At 40.9% G+C, this 20,962-nt stretch overlaps 1 protein-coding gene across 16 annotated transcripts in view; it reads right to left on the bottom strand.

The window, feature by feature from the left end:
* Positions 1 to 16,228, bottom strand: part of SRRM1 (serine and arginine repetitive matrix 1) — a 30,560-nt gene extending 14,332 nt beyond the window's left edge. For 4 of the 16 annotated variants that reach the window (XM_059376668.1, XM_059376674.1, XM_059376670.1 and 1 more), the window contains exons 1-9: positions 16,087 to 16,226; positions 13,345 to 13,434; positions 12,961 to 13,083; positions 10,676 to 10,846; positions 9,438 to 9,553; positions 7,943 to 8,146; positions 7,266 to 7,460; positions 6,864 to 6,983; positions 4,798 to 5,072 (exon numbers count right to left, since the gene is read on the bottom strand). In XM_059376668.1, coding sequence (XP_059232651.1) covers positions 4,798 to 5,072; positions 6,864 to 6,983; positions 7,266 to 7,460; positions 7,943 to 8,146; positions 9,438 to 9,553; positions 10,676 to 10,846; positions 12,961 to 13,083; positions 13,345 to 13,434; positions 16,087 to 16,107 — 1,315 coding nt within the window. In that variant the 5' untranslated portion in view covers positions 16,108 to 16,226. Of the gene's footprint in view, positions 1 to 4,797; positions 5,073 to 6,863; positions 6,984 to 7,265; positions 7,461 to 7,942; positions 8,147 to 9,437; positions 9,554 to 10,675; positions 10,847 to 12,546; positions 12,677 to 12,960; positions 13,084 to 13,344; positions 13,435 to 15,709; positions 15,855 to 16,086 lie in introns of those variants that run through there. The other 12 variants (XM_059376671.1, XM_059376672.1, XM_059376678.1 and 9 more) reach the window with 9 other exon arrangements.
* Between the last annotated feature and the right edge of the window lie 4,734 nt (positions 16,229 to 20,962).

Below are 20,962 nucleotides of genomic sequence, written 5' to 3'. Positions count from 1 at the left end.
GAAACTGGGAGTTGCTGTTTCATAGCAGCAGCTCTGTACAGAAGACATGTGTAACATTCGACTCAGTAAACCTCTAGGTGCTACCCCACAACGTAAAAACCACTCAACTATGGAGGCCTCAACAGCACAAGAGCTTCCAAGCATGCAACCATACCTGGGTTCAGAAAAGTTGTAAAACTGATAAATGGTTAAGAAATAGATCTGATGAAATCTTCAGAAAAAGAGATTTGTTCTGGAGAAGAGGAATGAGTTAGCCACCAAGATACTAAAGAATCTTTCTGTACCAATACAACCTTCATCATAACATGAGAGATTTAAACTACCCAGAAAAAAGTAATCCCTCACAGCAGGAAAAATAATTAAACACTAAGGCTGGATTTTTTCAAGGCTTAAAAAAGCAGGGGGAGGCAGCTCAGAAATACACCGAAGGTAGTAGCAGAGCTGTGAGCACCTTATGAATTACCCAGCTTCTCTTTTCCAAATTACATGGAAAAATTAAGACAACTGTCTTTTGTATGCTTGCTGTATTAGCAAGCAGCACTAAGCACTGTTGATAGTATTACCCCCCATTTTAAAGGAGGAGAAATCTGAGGCTTAAAAAGTAACTTCAGGGCTCAGTGGGTTAAAGCCTCTGCCTTCGGCTCAGGTCATGATCCCGGGGTCCTGGGATTGAGCCCCACTTTCCCTGTATCCTTGGTCTTTCTGCTCAGCGGGAGCCTGCTCCCCCACCCCCCGCAACTGCCTCTCTGCCTACTTGTGATCTCTGTCAAATAAATAAATAAAATCTTAAAAAAAAAAGGTAACTTCAACTAAAATCACATAGATAATTAAAGTGAACTAGGATCTGAACCCAAGACTATTTCTAGAGCACAGGCTTTAATTTCCATCAATTAATAAGCTCTATTTATAATATCCATCTACTGCTTCAACTAAAATCAAAGTATATACAGATATAACCATTGATCTTACCATACGATTAACCTGAAACATCATCTAAGACCATGCTGCTAAGAACTAAATTTGAAGCCAATATGATCCCAAGAATCCTTATTTATCTGCTTTGTCTGATTAAAGCAAATACCACGGAATGTTGACCCAGAGTATAGATACATTTCTTTTAACACACTCTTGTACTCAGAATTCTGTAAAGGCTTATTCTAAGGGGCAGTAACTTTAGACAGCTAGTGATCTAAAACAGAAATCTCATCTTTGCTAAAGTAGTCAAAATGAATTTACAATACTTTTCTTTTCTTTTTTTTGGAGATTTGAGAGAGTGCATGAGAACAAGCAAGGTCAGGTGGGGCAGAGGGAGAGAATCACAAGCAGACTCCCTGCTGAGCATAGAGACCAAGGAACAGCTTGATCTCACAACCCTGAGGATCAGGATCTGAGCCCAAATCAAGAGTATGATGCTTAACTAAGCCACCCAGGCACCTTTTTAAAAAAAATGCTATTTTTTAAATGAACTGCATTTTATTAATGTTTCTACGCGATAACCGTTTTTGACTTAGCACTGGATTTGGTAAAAACCGGTTAAATCCTAATGAGTTACCATGAAATATGGCAGCAAAACTGCATTTAAAACTTGTATTTTAGGGGCGCCTGGGTGGCTCAGTGGGTTAAAGCCTCTGCCTTCAGCTCAGGTCCTGATCTCAGGGTCCTGGGATCGAGCCCCGCATCAGGCTCTCTGCTTGGCGGGGAGCCTGCTTCCTCCTCTCTCTCTGCCTGCCTCTCTGCCTACCTGTGATCTGTCAAATAAATAAATAAAATCTTTAAAAAAAAACCCAACCCTTGTATTTTAACAAATTCAAAAGAAATAAAATACAAATGCTTTTAAACTATAAAGGAATTGAGGCTATTTTTCTGGTCAGTACGCTGCACTTTAAAGTGATAGTTAATCTTCAATTCTTGAAAAGTTATCAGAGGCATCCAGTTATCTATACACCCCACATGTCCAAGTTACCACATAAGAGAACTGGGTTCCAAAATGTGTTTGGAAGCCGCCTCAATGTCAGAATGCATTTACCTCTAAGAGACATTAAAAATGCGGCTATGTTTGCAAGAGAGTTGACAAATGCCAACTGAATAAACATGACTGAACTAGAACAAACATATTTTTCCTTACAGATATATCCATTTGCGACTTTATCTTGATCCAATCTCTCATGAATGGTTTAGCTATAGTCTACTGTCAGAACATTCATACTCTTAGAACAAGTACATAATATATACCCCTACGCTGGTTTAATATGATTGAATTGTAATATTAACAGAGTTAATATTTCATCCGAATGTGTTTATCTAGATGAGAGTTTAGTTTATTATGTTAATGTTTTATTTTTAGCATTCAAAGGGCAAAATCATTCTAGCATAAAGTCAGAATCTTCTAAATAAAAAAACAGAATTTTAAATTTACTTCAGTATTCCTATTAATTATTAATCTCCCAGACTTGTCAAAATGATCACTTATAAAGATAAATCACTGTTACCAAAATTGGTGAAATCATCATCTACAGAAAGTAATTTATAGGATTAAACTGATCTATCCTAAAACTTTAATAGGCATAGATCCTCTATAAACATACTTCATTAAATATCCTACTGATTTCAAAGCACTACTTTGTGTACTAAGATAATGCCGATTTAACATGCCACTGACTGTAAGATGCTTCCTGAAGATCCTTTCAGATGAGAATGTACAGTATACTCCAAATTATTTACCTCTAAATTCCCCCAAATACTTTCCCTGTATCCCTCCTACTCCATTTGCTCAATATTAAAAGTCCTGACTGATAACTACTACATGAAATATACAAGTAAAACCTATTATACTTCAATGGCGTTACTGATCTTATTAGTCATGGAGTATCCTAAAAAGGAATTTCTGAAATCACATCACCAGGTACAGAAACTAAAGAACTTGCCCTCCATCTCCCACCTCTAGCCCTCACAACAACATTCTGGGGTAGGAAAGTTGGGCAAGGTCTGCATATACTATTCTACTGGAAAATGAGAACCCAAATTTTAGTCTTGGCTGGTTGACCTTGACCAAATCACTTAACCTGAGAACCGGTTTCTTGATGACAGTCTCTAAAGTCTGTTCTACTTCTGAAATTTCATCACACAGGACTGGGATCATTTTACTATGTTATAATTTCCAAGTAGTTAAAGCCAAATTCAGCTTCAGCAGACACAAGGCAGTCTCTGTATATTGCCCACAGTGTACCTCTTTGGCTGTGTTTTGTTTGGACATGGAAGACCTATCCCAGAATCCATAGGTATATAACTAAGTCTTTGTCTTCTACCCTGACTTATTTCTCTCCTAAGCGCATATCCACTGTGACTTTTTTTTTTTTGAAAGCAGTGGCCCACTCCCCTTGACAATATATCAGAACCCAAGAGGTTGGTGCCTGGGTATACTCTGAAAAAACTTAATTCTTAGCAATCTATTTTAACAAAGATTCAGTCCTCCTGTTCAGATAATTTTATTACTCTTTGGCTATAATGCAAATAGAAAAATCCTAACGATGTGTTTTTATAAAATAAAAGGTGGAAACTTTTGTAATATTTTGTCACTAGAGAGCTTTCTGGCTCCAGATAAAGGGGGAAAAAAATCAGAAATGCAAACTACCTCATAGAAATAGAAAACATTGGTTAGGAAGTGGGCATCAGATTTGGACATGGTGGCTGGAAACTACTGAAGCTGTCCTAATTTTGAACAAAAGGACAGGAGGTTATGAAAGTAAGTGACCGTAAGGCCCCCTCTCATACTTAAAGTAAGTCTGAACCCGGAAGACCCAAACGCCATCCAGCTATATTTAATGATACGGTCACTACATTAAATTGTTAAAATTCAGAAAATAATCTACATATTACTCTTTACAGATTAGCCTTATCTGCCAGTACCCCAACACTCTGATGGCTTCTCTATATCTCAATAAACAGTCAGAACTGTGCCCATCCCCGTTTTCTTTTTCTAACCTGAAAATTTAGATGTGATCAGAACAAGCCTGGTACAGCTCAACCTACAGACTGCTTCTCAAAAACCAATTTCTACAGCAACTTTCAGGATTTCCCCTCCCCCACTACTCACCCTTTAGGCTATCATCTCAGCCCTAAACACCAGAGGCCCAATGCAAACAGATCCTACTGCTTTTCTCCTTGTGTATTTATGCTAAAAGAATAGCTCCCAATATGCCACAACCCTCACTCAGACCAGTACACATTCTACTTGCCTGGCAGGATCACAGATCATAAATTCCTCAGAAATCCATCTGCAGAATAAACCAAGGACAACACTCAGAAGAACCCTGCCTAGAGCCTAAACTAAAAAACAAATCAGCTTTTAAGAGGACACCTTGTTCTTCCCTATGTGGCCAAGAAAGAATTAAAACAGAATATGAAGTTCTCAAGTAAGATATCAAACAAAAAAATCTCCAGGGAAAAAAAAGCTAACTAGTCTCATAGTAATAAAATGATCCCTTAACATGACAACACAAACTTTGATAAGTCACCCCAACTCAGCCCACGGGCAGGTCATGTATTTCTCCACCTACTTGCTGCCAGAGGGCAACTGCTAAAAACAAAACACATTTACACGTAAGCTATTTCAACAAACCCCAAGAACTTAAAGCAGGAAAGAAAAGGTGATAAGCAAATTTACAGAGTATCACATACACAAATATTACCCAGCTACTTCACACTCTGAAGGGAGAAGGGGCAGCAACAACTGACTGGGCACTTTGTAGCCAAACGAAGAACAAATGAACATACTGTTTTTGTGCTTCTGATTTTTACCTTTACCTGAAGTTCTCCCTGGAGAGACAGAAACACGACTTTTTCTTGTACGGTTTGACTGCTGGGGTGTTGGGGAATGACGAGTTTTTGGCGGTGGAGTTGCTGGAGGTGATGGCCTATGCCTTCGCCTGGGAGGACTCGCTGAAGGAGATAACCTACGAGTTTTTCGAGGGGGGCTGGATGTCCTCTTAGGAGGCTTCTTTGGCGGTGACCGGGAACGAGACGAGGAGGATGATGAGCTACTTCCAGACAAGGATGCTGATGAACGCCTTCTTCTGTGGAATAAGTATTCACATTCATTAACTGCATATTTGTCAAAAATGACCTTAAAGGTTATGTACAGTTTACACAAAAATACAGCTATTTTTATCCAACTTTTGAGTTTATGTAGCTAAGCATATAAGTAAGTTTAAAAAAAAAAAATGGGAAACAAAACCACAACCTAGGACAGGAAACAGCTAGTTCTGAGACTAAATGTGGGTAACTTATTCTGGTAAGCGCTTCCATCTGAGTTGTCTTTCCAGTTATGTCACATTGAGTGCTAGTCTCTTCCTTCCTTAGGAAAATCACCACTGTTTGGAGTTTGCATTCAAAATTTGGGTGGCAAAGTATTTTCCATTTAATAGCACAATGTCAAACAACCTTTAGGTTGCATTTTTTTAAAAAAACATGTGCAGCAGGGTTAGGAATTCATTTAGCTACATAAACTTAGAAGCAGGGGCCTCTCGAATTCTGCGGCAAATCTGTGGTAAGTTCTGTTGCAATTATGTGTACCTGCAGAATTCACCTTTGGCGGAAGAATTCCTGAGAACCTGAAAAAAAGGAAACCCTACCTTAAGTGTGAGATAAAAACTGGCTGAAAGGGAATCTTACACAATCTGCAAAATATTTTGACTGCTAAATGGCTCAGTAAGCACAATTAAAACATGCTGTTTGCAAAACTCCAATATAAGAAATAGCTGTTTCCACTAATCTTGTATTAGAAAGCACCAGCATTACTTTTCTCCTATAAAATAACCAATTTTAGAAAAGCGTGATGCCTAAATCAACTGACCATTTACGCCGTTAGTCTGTCAATAGTTAAAAACCAAGTATATCATTTTTAGCAGTAGTCATCAAAATGTTTCACTGTATCACAACAACGCCCTCCCCAAATGTTATCTTTTGAAAAAATACGGGACTCTGAAAAACCTGACTGCAGAAACAAAAAATCATGGAGCTCATTATTTCCCCTCTGTATATCCAAGAGATTCATACCCCTGTAAAAATCTCAAAGACCCAAATACAAAAACTTCCACGCTAAGTATAATCTGAAGCACAATCATCACAGCTCCTTCCAAGGAGGTAAAGAAGGCTCAAAACTCTGCTACCAGTGCACCAGGCCTCCACTTTAGGCAGATTTGCTAAAAGGGACAGATACAAACATTTTTCCTCATGCCAATTTTAAAATGATCTTTAAACACAGAACATTCGTACTGACAGGGTTACTTCTATGTCTAATCTCTTCAATAATACCTAGACCTCAAACTGCTAAAAATTGGCTATATCCACGAGATGGGATTATGGGTAACGTTCCCGTTGTTACTTGTTTGAAATTTTGTAAACACTCGTTTTTATGAGAAAGAAAACATTTAAAGCAAAAACGTAATTGCAAAAAGGTTATTTTAATATTGGCTAAAAGTAGCTTAATGGCTCTGTGGTCATCTGCTTTTCAAAAGCCAGTGATAACGAAAAACCAAAGGAAGAGTGAGGGTGGCAAATTCCCTCATCCCTAGGAGATCTTGGAGTCTAAAAGGTAAGTTAACACAAAGTATCAGTAAAATGGTCATTTGTTTTCCCCCAACACTGCATTATGTTTTTGTGGCAATTAAACCTCAAATGAGAGGCTCTTTCGAAGGCATCACCTAGTATCACTCACGAGCTTTTTATTCCATGGGGACATTAATTCAAACACTACTAGCCTAAAGCAAATGCGGTGCACTTTCATTTACTGACACTTCCAAATTTAAAAAGAAAAAAAGAAAAGGAAAGAAAGGAAAAAGAACAAGAAAAAAGAAAGCCCTCACCGTCTCACTGGAGATCTACTCCTTCTATGCCTGGGTGGAGGTGGCATTCGTCTTGGTGGGCTTCTTCTTCGAGGAGATGGCCGCCTTCTCGGACTTGGCCTCCTTCTAGGTGAGTATGATCTGCCATAACAAACAGAATTAGAGCCTGAATAAACGAGAACAAGGGAAGAATTCCTTGACCGCTTTCTCAACAGCTGTATTTTTAAAATGGACTTCAAGGCATACAGTTTTCCATTTATGTAGAGATTTTTATGGTGCACAGAAAATGTCCTCAAATTCTCTCTGTAGGTCCAAAGAATAACATTTGTACTAAATGCTCTCTCTTGCTCTGAAATTACTTATCTAATTCTACCCAGAAAGTAGCATGTAAAACCCAAGATCTGTATCAATCCTGAAGCTCACCTTGATCGGGATCTATGACGTCGCCTAGGTCGAGTATGAGAAGGAGAGCGAGACCGTGTCCGGGATCTTGATTTGGAACGTGACCGAGATCTTGGTCGGGTCTTCTCCTTCTCTTTTTCTTTTTTGGAATTTTTCTCTGGAGAAGGTTCTTTAGGCTCTGGTACAGGTTCAGGTTTGGGAACTTTCAGGATGTCACTGTAGAAAAAAAAAAGCTGATTTTTTTCCCTTCTGCAGTTCAGACTCCCAAGTCATAATACAATGATGTAATAAGGTTATGTTTCTCTTTAAAATGTTTTCAAAATCCATGAAGACTTCTCCTTAGCTCCAAAAAGATATATACACATCAGTGAAAGTTAAAGAGCAACCAACAATTCTAACCACATACATTTTTAAGAGTATACAGTTGTCCACAGTATTGGGGAAAAAAAGCAACTCACAATATATAAAATCTCAAGAAACAATACAACCAGCCAATAGCACTGGTCATCTTTAGGGTCCTTTACTAAAACTTTCCTGTAGAGCTAGAATCTTTTCAAAGAGCTGATTTTATGATTTAAAAAATATAAAAGGGAAATAATCAAGTGATTCTGTATTTGTAACTCAGAGCTATTCTATTGGCAGTCAGTGAGCAATAGCCTAAAACTGTGATACTTATAAATGAATTTTCATGTACTTGCCTAGTAGAAGTGGCCTCTTGTACTGAAGGTTCTTTTACTTTCACTGATGGTTCTGGGAGCTCTGGAGTTTTTTCCTTCTTTTCTGGAGCAGGGGAAGGACTCCGGCTCTTGGTTCTGTGACGGGGAGATCGAGAATGACTGCGCTTTCTCTCTCTCCTGACAGGGGAAGATCGTCTTCTAGGGGAAGGAGATCTGGATTTGCGTCTAGGATGAAAGTAATGTTTTTAAGGTTTTGTATCATGTGGATTGGGAGAGGGTCAAAGGGGAAAGTGTGAATTAATCTTTTTAAATACAACACTGCTCTTTACACCTGAGAAATTCTTTATAAAAATAAGGTATCCTGTCAGCTTAACAGGGGAAGGGCCAAAAGAAAACCAGGAAGGCAAACAAACAAAGGGTAACAACATTTTCTGGTATTCCAGTTGTAAGAGGAAAGCATTGACCTAGGACTCTAGATTTAGATTCTTAATCATTCCCAGAGATGAGGAGACCAAAGACCTACTTTTCAGAGGAAGAGGATGCTTGAAAGTAAAGAGATATTCCATGATAACAACTCAAACCCAAACAGCTTAGAGGCAGACAGCTCCCACCACAGAGTCTGTCAGGTAGTCTAGGAATTCCAGAAAAATGAATAGTACCATTAAAGTAATGGGCTCTTTGGAAGAGAAGAGAAATACGTCAAACCTATGGAGCCTTTTTGAAAAAGGAGAAGTCCCCTTTCCTTTACAATGGCTTCCCTAACTTGATATCAAACAGCAAATCTGGTTCATCAATAGCCAAGTAGTTATCAGAGTGATGTGCTTAACTCTAAAAACAGTACTTCTTCCCTGAAAAGGAGGTTTTAATATCAAATATACAAATTAAAATGAACAAAGAAATTTCCTCCTCCCTTTACTAATTCAAAAGATTTATGCAAAAAAATTACCAGAACTCTAACAATGAAAAGCCTAGTAGAATTCTCACCTTTCACCACAAATACAGTAGAAGCTGAGTCGTGGGTTTAAAAATGGAAACCTAACCATAGCCTCATTGGAAGAAGAAGAAAACAAATAAATGATCTGTTTTGGGTTCAATACAACCATCTAAGAAAAGCAGAACAGGGAATTAGGCAAGTATATTATGAATAGCTAATGGGCACAGATTTCTAATAAAAAGGAAAGAAAAGAAGTAGAATAGATTAAAACAATTAAATGCCGTATTTAAACAAATCCAATATGGAAGGCAAGTCTAGATTATGATTTAAGAATTAAGACTTGTATAATTCATCAGGACTTTAGAGATAATTATCGTCAAAGGATCAAACTCAAACAAAACAAGTATTTTAGCCCACACACAAGCCTTAGTCCACCGTGAAAATTGCAGAAAATGGAAGAAATTCTCTGAATAGTGCTATTAGCTTCCTTTTTAACTATGGAACGTTCTAGACACAGAATGCTAACTTTACTAACATACCTAATGTTTGCATAACATTAGGTATATGTGTGTTGTAACATACCTTCTTGGGCTTCGAGACCTCTCCCTTTTTTCTCTGCTGCTTTCTTTTTCTTCCTTATCCCTCTTATCCTTGTCTTCATCTTGCTTTTTCATAGAAGCCAACTTTTCTTGTTCAATCTGCAATGATCAAGTTTTCAAAGTAAACATAGCTGAACATTTGAGATCAACAAACAAACTGAAGACTTTACACCCTTGATAAATACCAATGCTATAAATCACTTAATTGGCCTCTGCTTTTCAACAAGACTATTCTTAAGTTTACTTTAAAAAAAAAAAGAATCATTTTCGGTGCACCTGGGTGGCTCAGTTGGTTAAGCCACTGCCTTCGGCTCAGGCCGTGATCCTGGGGTCCCGGAATCAAGTCCCACATCAGGTTCCCAGCTCCACAGGGAGTCTGTTTTCTCCCTCTGACCTTCTCCCCTCTCATGCTCTCTCTCTCACTCTTAAACAAATGAAATCTTTAAAAAAAATTTTTTTTTCACTTTCATCTTACTCTTTGGTGATTTAATATACACTGCTCATGTGAAGAACCTGTGCTTACCTTTTACATTGTTATTAAAGTTCAAATTTTCTTCTGAGCTAGAAGTATGCACATATTAAGAAAAAATTTATCAGGCGCCTATGTGGCTCAGTCAGTTAAGCGTCCACCTTCAGCTCTCATCATGATCCCAGGCTCCTGAGAAGGAGTCCCACATAGGGCTACTTGCTAACTGGGGAGTCTGCTTCTCCCTCTGTCTGTCATTCCCTCTTCCTGCCACTCTCCACTGTGCACCCAGAGGTGCATTACTTGCTTCCTGACAAAATGTTAAAGAAAAATGTATTTGCCCAATTACTGGGCTCTGGAAAAATGACATTTTACTGAAAGATTTTACTTATTCCAGGGAGAGAAAGCAGGCTCATACACATGGAGAGGAAAGAGCAAAGGGAGATGGTGAGAGAGAGAAGTAGATACCCTGCTGCACACGAAACCCCACTGGGCTGGATCCCACGACCATGAGCTCATGACCTGAGCCAAAACCAAGAGCTGGGATGCTCAACCTACTAAGCCTCCCAGGAACCCTGGAAAATGACATTTTCAACTCAATGTCTGGGCTGGGGTTCGGTGGAAGGAGTGGAGAATCAAAGTGTATGTTTGAATATATTACAGCAAAGCAGAACAACATGCTGATCCTAGCTCTAAGTCATATAAAATTTAAAAGTGTCTCTCTCAACATTACAGAAAAGTAAAAAGGCTATTACTTGTCTCTGTTTTATTTCTTCTTTCTTCAGTTCTAGAAAAGCAGAAGGGATTCCAGCGATGTTTTCTTGCGCACTTAAGAGGAGGGGCCACAGTTCTCCCATAAATTCTCTAGCATTTTTTCCATTCAAAAACCCAGTCAGGTTGATTTGCATCATTTTGGAGTCTGGATTCTGCAAAAAGACATGACAGGAAGAGAAACAGGTTACTTCAAAACAAGCCAACCAACCAACCTAAAACTCATTAAATTAGTATTTTTTTAAGTCTACCATAGGGGCTTAAATACATATATATTCTTTACTATTTAAAAAAATATTTCTCCCTAACAGCTTTTCAGCAATATAATCTCTAGCACAATTACCAAATTCTCTCTCTCACTCTACCAAAAGCATCAGAGCAGCCTATTAATCCTCTGTGGATTTCCTAAGTATTTTTAGACTATGTGGCTGTTAGTGGGTCTTATGTTTACTAACTTTAAAAACCATCATAAACATCCACAAATTCCTGTATTTACTAACAAGGAAAATGTTTGCTTGCCTGGGAATTTTCCCCCAATGAGAAACTGAAAAAGTACATAAACTGTTCACTTCTCTAACACTATGAAACAGCTTTCTATAAAATATCTACCATCCAGTTATGAAAACTAACAAGGTTATGCATGCACTCTGTAACTTTTGAAGACTAAGCTGAAAGCCTGAATTCTACATAAGGAAAATCTATTTTAACAATGCCTGAAATTCTCAACTGTCCACAAAGGGCTAAGAGGTCAAGTTTTCTCAAAAATAACTGGGTTTTTAAATGCTAAATCTGTTGTTCAAGCAACAAGGTCCATATAACAAGCACAGCTCAATAGCACAAAGCAAGTACAGATTCCAGGTGTCTTCAGTTTCTTCTTGGAACCTTGGGGGTTTGGAATCGCCAAGTCCCCTGTAGAGAAAGATGTTCCCTTGGCTTGCTTCCGACTCCCTACTGCAACTCAACCACCTTGAGTTTAATGTTATATCATTTATCTAAATTGCAAAAGACGAACAAGCAATAATGAGTACACAACCACAAAAAAAGAAAAGATTGTTTAAAAAAGTTCTAAACTTTAATCTCATGCTCACTACAAGGGGAATACTACCAGATACTTAGGTTTTAAAAAAGCACTAAAATACAAATCAGTAAAGCATTTCTCCAATAAAATCTATCTTTAATATTTTAAAAACGGTTTCCCACGTTCCTGGTTTTCTAAATAAAATGTATACATTTTATAGGAAGTGCTTTCTTAAAATTAATCTTTAAAAATACTCAAACAAATGTAATTACCAAATTATTTTAAAAATAGAAATACCTTATCAGTTGAAATGCCAACTGTTCTGTCAAAACACAAGGGCGAACTCTTTGGGAAAAGGATTAATGTAGAGGTAAATTCACATTGGTATATTTGCCAAAAGGTCATATGGTACATCTTACTATCCTTTGGGTTGTTGTGGCAAAATAACAAACTATCTCATAATAAAACTGTTTCTAAACATTAATTCTATCATCATATTATCTCATGAATGAAGAAGAAAGGAATAACTATATTAACTGTCTCTAATAATGCTTCCAATTTATTTCAGTCTGAAGTTTAAGCATAATGTAAACAAAAAAATCTGCCTAAAATGTTAATTGATGACCAGCTGACATGCAGCTACAACTAAAGACTTCAGTTACTTGATTATTTTAAAAACAATATCCAATCAAATCAGAATTGCCCCTCATGCTTCACATAAACGTCCATCTCATAATAGTATTTTTAAAGAGCAGTGTATAGATTTACCCAATTGCTCTTTCCTGTGTTTTTTTTGTTGTTGTTGTTGTTGATGTTCGGCCACTTTACACAACTCACCTCCAAACACACACTGCATCATCAAGGGAGTTGGGTCAGAGCGACATTGGGACACTCACTCTGCTGTGACCTAATAAGGTGATGGTGCTATACTTCAGACGCAAGGAATAACTTCCATTTTGGTTCAGGCCTTTTAAATCATAAATCACATTATCATTAGAAAATTGCTGTCAAAGTAACTTAACATGTAACAGCAAAATTACAAACAATAAGTTTGATTTTTCACCTGTGTAGCTTTCAAAACTATGTACCTTCACTAAACTTCCAGGCTTAATAGTTGTTTACAAAGTGAATTCTTTTCACAACAAACATTGTAAAATAACCCTCCTATATTTGTACTCCATAGAAAAATCGTTTTCCATAGATTCACAAAATTATGTCACATATTCAGAAGAGCCATTTGTATATTATTACCTTCACTTCCAGCTGGTTGAATATAAACTCAATCACAACATCATCTTCAAACCCAAGGATTTCCGTTACTCGTTTTGTTATCCAAGGCTTTATAACCTCCAAATTTACTTTGCTCATGTCCACCTGATAAAACATGCAAGAAATTCTTGAGTACAAGGTTCATAATTCTAAAAGAAAGCTCACTTAAGAATTCTGTCCAACCAAATTCCTTTTCAACTTATGAAATTTTTTGATGTAGCATGGTACAAAATGGCTCATTCTTGTGTGGTTATGCTAATCTGCATGCACTATTGCTAAAAAGTGGAAAATGTTTAATTAAAACAGTCCCAAAATATCTGAATCAACTGTGCCATAAAGGTGCAAAAACAGTTTTATCCAGAATACCTTTTTTTCTAGGCATTCTGCAAATTTCAGCTGCTTCAGTAGCTTCTTCTGTTTATTGCTGAACCGATTATCCTGCTCTGCACTTGTTCCCTGAAAAAGAAACACATTTTAATTAAGAGTTCAAAGTTAAATGCTTACTTTTTAGCAGCTAATGATGGCTATGACCTTTACAGAAGAAAACAGTGATCAAGTAAATAAAAACACCACAGCTAACAACCATAGTAGAATGTATACTCTTTTCCCAACGAAGCTAAAAGTTTAAAAAACTTGATGTATTTTAAAATACAAGCTCACTGTAACAAATCAACCAATACAGCTGTTTATAACATAGTTAGCACCTCCCCCACAAAAAAGTTTGATGTATATCTTTTTAAACTTTTTTCTAAGTTAAAAGACTTTTAAGGTTTTTTGTATAAATAAGAACACACTGGAATATTTACTAAATATGTACTTCCAAACAAGACCACTAAATTTCATCCTCTTGTGACAACCAGTAAGTAGCATGCTTACAGAATTACTGTGGCAACACGTATAAACAGGGTGAAAAGGAAAAAGAAAATCACCCTAGGACTGTTTTCACAACTTGAAGAACTTGGAATGCAGGAAAAATACAGGTTTACCTTAATGAACTCACTCAATTTCAGCAATAACTTTGGAAAAACAAGGGCTTACAAATACTATTTGAGACCATTAAGTGATCGCTAATTAGTCTGCATTTATTTGGCCATTACAACTGGACCAAATAACAAAAATAAATGGCTACATGATGTGAAATCTACTGACTGCACTAAACTGGCCAATGTCCCTTGGAAAATGATCAAGAACCTGGATCATTACTGGAAGGTAAAGAACCTGGATTAGAACCCCAATTCTGCCACTACTTAAGCCATATAATTCAAAAGAAGTTCCTTAACCTCTTTGAGAACGGTTCCTTACTTGCCAAAATCTACTTTGCAAGGGTTGCGTATCTCAAAAATAACGTATGTAAAGTAAATCGCATATGGCAGAAATTCAGCAAATGAAAGCTATCATTTCTATCTGGACTGAAAAATTCAGTTTACTATCTGGCTGGCTGTACTAACAAGGTAACTCCCTAAATTCTTTTAACTTGGAGTTTAAATCCAGCCAACTCCTCTACGCAATTATAGGTAGTATATAAAAAGACACACCCTTTGCTTCCAAGTTTTTACTAACACCAAAAGCAAATGTTATTATAAAAATTTATTGACCACCTTTTTTCCTATGGAACTCCTTTCCATTGGAAATAACCGCCAACAGAAATAAAAAAATAGGCCTTTGTGTCAAAATACTACATTTGGATCATGGGACTATTGAGTACTCACTACAAAATATTTTGATGGAAATTAAAAAACAAATTCATCAACAGAATGAAAATCTGATAAACTCTCAATTGAAACTATCATTACAGAAATAACTACAGTATCATTTGCAAAGGATAGGAACAAACATTGCTTATTTTAAGTAGGTGCTTAGAATAATCTGGCCACTTTGGGTGAAAAATAAGTTGGCACAATTAAATTCAATTAAAGAATTTCAATATTGGCTTTAGAATGGCAAGAATTATGTTCTTTAAAAAGTCTTGGTCTTCCCCCTCTTCCAACTTTCCCTTGAAAAACACGCAAACCGAGAATTATATGCTCCAGGGAGTGGAAAGAGCCAACCAACGTTACATAAAGTATAAATTTCTACCAAAACCACTGGTCTCTCTATGCGGTCCCTCTGCATCAAAAAGCATTCGCAAACTCTAGTCCTTAGTGTCACTTCCCACCCACCTAAATCTCTACGAGGCAATCATTTCCTACAGGAGTGGAATATGGCACAAACAGGTTCCAGCAGTCCCAGCCTGAGAAACTCTGGGCCCTGGGCACCAACTTCGACGCCTGCAGGTGCTGGGCGCGCAGCCCGGGGAGAACCTAGGTAAGAGGCCCCTTTCCTCCAGTGCACTTCAAAAGAGTAAAACAAGCGCGGGGCGGGGGGTGGGGGCGGGGGAGACACCGGTTTGCGGTAAGGAGAGTTGATCCCCCCCTTGTCCCGGCCCCTATACACGTGCACACTTTGTGTTGCACCCGTTGCCCTTAGAGAGTCTCAGATTCAAACATTCCAACTACCTATTATCCGAGTTCCCCTCCCTAAAGGAATATTAAATTGGGCGGGAGTTCCCGCGAACTCTGACCCCGCGCCTTCGCAAAGACTTAGGACCAGGAGGGAGAACGGGGGAGGGGGGGAGTCGGCGCTGCTCTCTCAAGAAAAGCCGCTGAACGCCGTTTCCTGTCCTCCCTCACAAGCTTTCCTGGGGCGGTACCCCCAAAACCGTACTCTCCAGGATCCTCCCGCCGCCAGTCACCTCAGAGCTTCCCTTCGGCCTCCCCCCAGGGACTTCCTCCTCGCGGCCCAACTAGGCCCCAGGACCCGGCGGCGCGCGCAGCTCGGCCTGAAGGCCCCACCAGGCAGGCGGGCGGCGGGGTACCGCTCCGGCCCATTCCCGCCGCCATTTTCCGGCGACCGTCGCTGCCGCGTAGGGGGGACGATCCCGGAGGAGGAGACTGCGCAGGGGCGCACCGGTCTCCGCCGCAGGGCAGGGGGGAGCGTCCGCTGGCACGAAAGATCATCAGGATATTCGAAGCCTCCCCTCGCTGACCACACCGTCCCGAGTTTAGGCCCCCTGCTGGGCCTCACCGATGAGCCCCTCACCTCACCCCAGATCCCCGCGCTTCTACTTACGCGGAAGAATCCCGCGTCCATCTTGCTGCCTCGCTCGGAGATCGCTCCCTATCCCAAGATACACCGCGCCGCCGCGACGGAGGGCGGGACCGGCAGGGAAAGCCGAGCGCCGGGACGCAACGCGCGCCGCTCCACCCGCCCCTTCAGCCGACACGAGGCCGCGCCTGCTCAGTGAGGTGAGCACCCGCCACGCGTGCGCACGCGCGCCCAAGGGGGCGGGCTCCTGCGGTCTCCGAGGCTCCCAAGTAGCCAGTCCGGGAGGAGAGTCTCGCGATCGCAGCCAATGAAAACAAGAGAGAGTGTCGTCGGGTCGCCCCGCCCTGCGAATCCTTTTGTGGCGCTGGATCAGCCTCGTTCGCGCAGCGTGACTTGACCCATCCTCCGACCCGTAGTGGAGGAGGCCTCCCGCCCCGGGGGTTCCATGGAGCGATTGAAGAGAAAGGCTGTTACCTCAGAGTGACGCGGGCGAGGCGGCTCGCGCGCGGAAGAGAGCCTGCCGGCCTCTCGTGTCCTCGTAAAAGTTGTGGTTGTGTTGCTTTTACGAGTTATTAAGCTCGACTCTAAAGCAGCCGAGCTGTATAGTATGAATGAAGTCCGCCCTGTGGCCGTTCCCTGGGCAGGCCCGCATCTTCACAGTGCTCATTCGTTGGGGGAGGAGGCTGAAAATGCCGGGGAGAGGAGTTTCGGCTTCGGCCGCGGGGCAGGAAGCGGGCGAGAGAACGGTGGCCTTGAGCCTGGGCGCGGGCCTGGTGGGCCGCCCTGCCGCCTCGGCGCCCTGCTCTGGCCCAGAGGGCCTCCAAATCGCATGCAGGGCGCCACATTGGTGTCCCTCTGGCCATATTTCATAAAGTTACCCCCCCCACACACACACACACGCAGGCACTCCCGCTCGCTCCTCCCTTCCCTTCAGGCACCCCACTCCATCCTGTGTATTTGTTCATCCCCGCGGCTCTAAGTACCAGTTCGATGCCGACAGCTTCATGGACCTCTAGCTCAGTCTTCTCTCCCCACCTTTAACTCGTACAGGCAGCGTCCTGCTGGACATTCCCACTTGGGTTGACATTACAAATTTAACCAGTCCAGGGACTGGACTGATTCCTACCCTTCTCTCCCTCCCTCCCCGCACACCCCAGAATACCCATCTGCTCCTCCCAGTCTACTGCCTAAGTTGATGGCTACTTTTCCTTTGTTTAGGACACAAGCCTTGATGTCCTTCTCATCTTTTCTTTCCCTTCCATCCCACTTCCAGACTACCCGGAAACCCACACAGCCCTCATCTTTTGCCTCAATTTCTGCACCGGCTTCCTAACTGGTCTCCCTGCTTCCGCCCTTGCCACTCAGTATCTGTTCTAAACTCTAAACGCAGCAGACTGACCCTATTAGAAAACCTTAGACATGTCACTCCTAAGCTCAAAATCCAAATCCCTCTCTTTTCCCACAACAAAGGCTAAAATTCTACCTGATGCTCCTCTGCTGCTTCTTTCATTTCCTCCTTGGCACCCTAAGCACTCCTCACTGCTTGGACTTCCTAAGCTTGCTCTTGCCTCAAGACCTTTGCCTAGAATGCTCTACTCCCAGATACATACCTAGCAAATTTCAAGGTTTTGCTTAAGTATCACCAAGTCAATGGGGTCTACTCTGCCTGTTCCACTGGAAATGCTTATACACCCTCTCTGTACTCCTGATGCCTCTTAACTACTTTTTTTTTTCATACCATTAACCACCCTATAATACTTACCTATTTTTAATGTTTGTTTCTTTTTTTTTTTTTTTAAGATTTTATTTATTTGACAGAGATCCCAAATAGGCAGAGAGGCAGGCAGAGAGAGGGAGGGGGGAAAGCAAGCTCTCTGCTGAGCAGAGAGCCCCATGCGGGGCTCAATCCCAGGACTCTGACATCGTGACCCTAGCCAAAGGCAGAGGCTTAACCCACTGAGCCACCCAGGTGCCCCTTTAATGTTTGTTTGTTATATGTACCTCACACTACAATGTAAACTCCTTCAAGTCAGGGCATTTGTCTTTTTTTGCTCACTGATGTGTCTTTAGCAGAACGGTGTCTGGCACATAGTAGAGGCTCATTGAAATTTATTGAATGAACAGCTTTGTCAGGGGGTCAAAGATGGGGAAGTGACTGGCTTCCACAGAACACGCGAGTTGACCAGATGGAACTATGAAATCACAGTGCGCCACATCTCACTGATGTTTCTCACTGGTTCTGATCAGTCATTGTGTTTTTTATCTTTTCTTTGCGGTCTCTACCCTTTTGCTGCCAATCCCATAAATGTTGGCTTTCCTTGCAGTTCTGTCATTGACCCCTTTTACTTTTCACTCAAAAAAGATGACCTATCTGTCCTTTCTTGGTTTCAATGACCAGTTCATCTCCCAAACCTATTTATCACAGACACAGCTCTGCCCCAGAACTTTATGTGCAACTTCTTATTACAATCACTTGGGATGTCCTGTAGACACCTCACACTCAACATGTCCCAAACTGAATTTATCTTCTTTCACTTGCCTCAACCCTCTATGTTTCCCATTCTCCGTAAACGAGCCTACCTTTCTCCCTGTCATCATTCTTCTGTCTTCTTCATACTCTACAATCACCAGATCTTGCCTTTCATTTCTGTTGCCTGCCTTCTAGCCCCATTGTCTCTTTAATTTAATTTGGATTGCCATCTGGATCATTGCAGCAACAACCAATTAACTATTTACCCTTCCTTCAGGGTTGATGTCTCAACCCTATATTGAGAGTTATTCTCTTTTTTAAAAAGTTTTATTTATTTGAGAGAGCGAGAGCATGAGCACGAGCAGCGGGAGGGGCAGAGGGAAAGAGATAGCAGACTCCCCACGGAGGGCAGAGCCGAACTCGCACTCAGGGCTCCATCCCAGGACCCTGAGATCATGCCCTGAGCCAAACTCAGATGCTTAACTGACTGAGCCATCTAGGTGCCCCTCAAGAGTTATTTTCTAAGATAATAATCTTGATCCTTTTGATCCCCAACTTAAAACCTTTCTGTGGCTCCCCATTGTCCTCTGGATAAAGCCTAAGCTAGTTACTGTGGTTTAAAAATCCCTTATGATTTTTTACTGCTCCCTCTTTCAGACTCTTCACAAGGACCAATCCTCTCTGTGCACACATCCTCCACTTCTAAGCCACAGCCACACTGAAGTACAGATGTGGTCTAGTTAAGAACAGGTTAGGTTTCAAAGTCAGTTTCTTGTCTGTATGTTGGTAAACCTAAACTTACGGAGAGGTGACTCAAATATCACTTCCTGAAACAAGCCCTTTTCTGACCAGTCTTCTGCAAACAGCAGGACACTCTCCCCACTCACTCTATCTTACCTTGCTTTATTCTTTCTTCACAGCACTCGATCGTAGTTGACATTGTTATCTAGTTTGCTTACATGCTTATTGTTTTTGCCCCCATTAAAAATAACAATGAAACTTCATGAATTTCTTATTCATCATTAAAGCCTTAGTGTCTAGAACAGTATCTGGCACATTCTTGGAGCTCAATAAATATTTGTTGAATGAGTGTATAAGTAAAAGGATCAGTCACCAAAGGCATTTCTACTAATGAGTGAGTCTGTTCTTTGAAATAGTATAGCCATTTATTCTATCAGGAAGTATCCACATTGAAAAATCTGCTGAGCAGATAAGCCTTCTCCCTATACATGCAGGGGAGGATCCTTGGCAGTGAAGGTATTTGCTTCTGCTCATTTTGACACTGTGTAGATCAAAATGGGTCTTAAAGCCAAGGAGCCATCCCCAGTGAGCCACTGGTGGCTCTTTGCTAGGTCTGGTCTTTAAGTCCTCAAGTAAGTCCTGAGGCTCAAAAAGCTAACGGGCAGCCAACCTTGTTGTTGATCCTTCAGGCACAGATTCCAAGATCTCTCCAAGTCATCAACTGCTTTTCCTCATTGCTTGTTGATTACCGTTGATGGTGGACGTGTTCCACCTGCTGCCACTATCCTCTGTCCTTTAGAGTCACGGTGACTTAACACAACTATCCCTTAGGCAAGTGCACTTTTTGTAACTCTCTCACCCCTTACAGCTTTTGTTCTCATCCCCATGTCCATCTCTGTCTTTTGCTTCTTTCCTTCAGCTCTGCTTTTGTGTTTCCTAGATAAAACAGAATAACAATCTTCGTAAAATATCTCAAAAACCCAGCACAAATTTACTGAGCAAGCTACGGACTAAAATAATCCCATAACTGAAATGAAAATGCCTGATGGACAAAAGCTGCTGCATTTTGCTCTGGAAGGTGTCTTTGAGCACATCGGTGTGCGTGTTTGTTATCTGTTGCTGAATAACCCCCCAAATTTCGCAACTTGAAACAATAAACATGAGTCATCACCCACTCTTTCTGTGCCTCAGCAACCTGGAATGGCTTCTTTGGATAGTTCTGGTTCAAGGTCTTTCAAAAGAATGTATTCAAGATATTGGCCTAGATTATAGTCACCTGGGCCTGGAAGGACCTTCCAAGAAGGTCCACTCACATGGCTGTTGGCATAAGGCCTCAGGTTCTTGCCACATTGGCCCCTTCGTAAGCTGCTTGGGTACCTTCATGGCATGGCAGGTGGCTTCCCCCAGAGCGAATGATCCAAAAGAGAGCAAGACAGAAGCCATGGTTCTTTTAAGACCTACCTTAAGAAGTCATACACCATAGTCTCCACACTATCCTATTAGTTACACAGGTTACCTGTATTCAGTGTTAGAGGGGACTGCACGAGGGTGTGAATACTACTAGGTGAGAACCTTTGGGGGTCACCTTGGAGGCTGGTTACCAGCATAAGTATTTGAAAGTTGAAAATATAAGGGCACCTGGCTGGCTCAGTCAGAAGAGCATGTGACTCGTGATATCTGGCCCATATT

The sequence above is a fragment of the Mustela nigripes genome, chromosome 14 (assembly GCF_022355385.1).
Source record: "Mustela nigripes isolate SB6536 chromosome 14, MUSNIG.SB6536, whole genome shotgun sequence".
NCBI classification, from domain to species: Eukaryota; Metazoa; Chordata; class Mammalia; order Carnivora; family Mustelidae; genus Mustela; species Mustela nigripes.
This window is presented reverse-complemented; position numbering and strand designations above follow the sequence as displayed.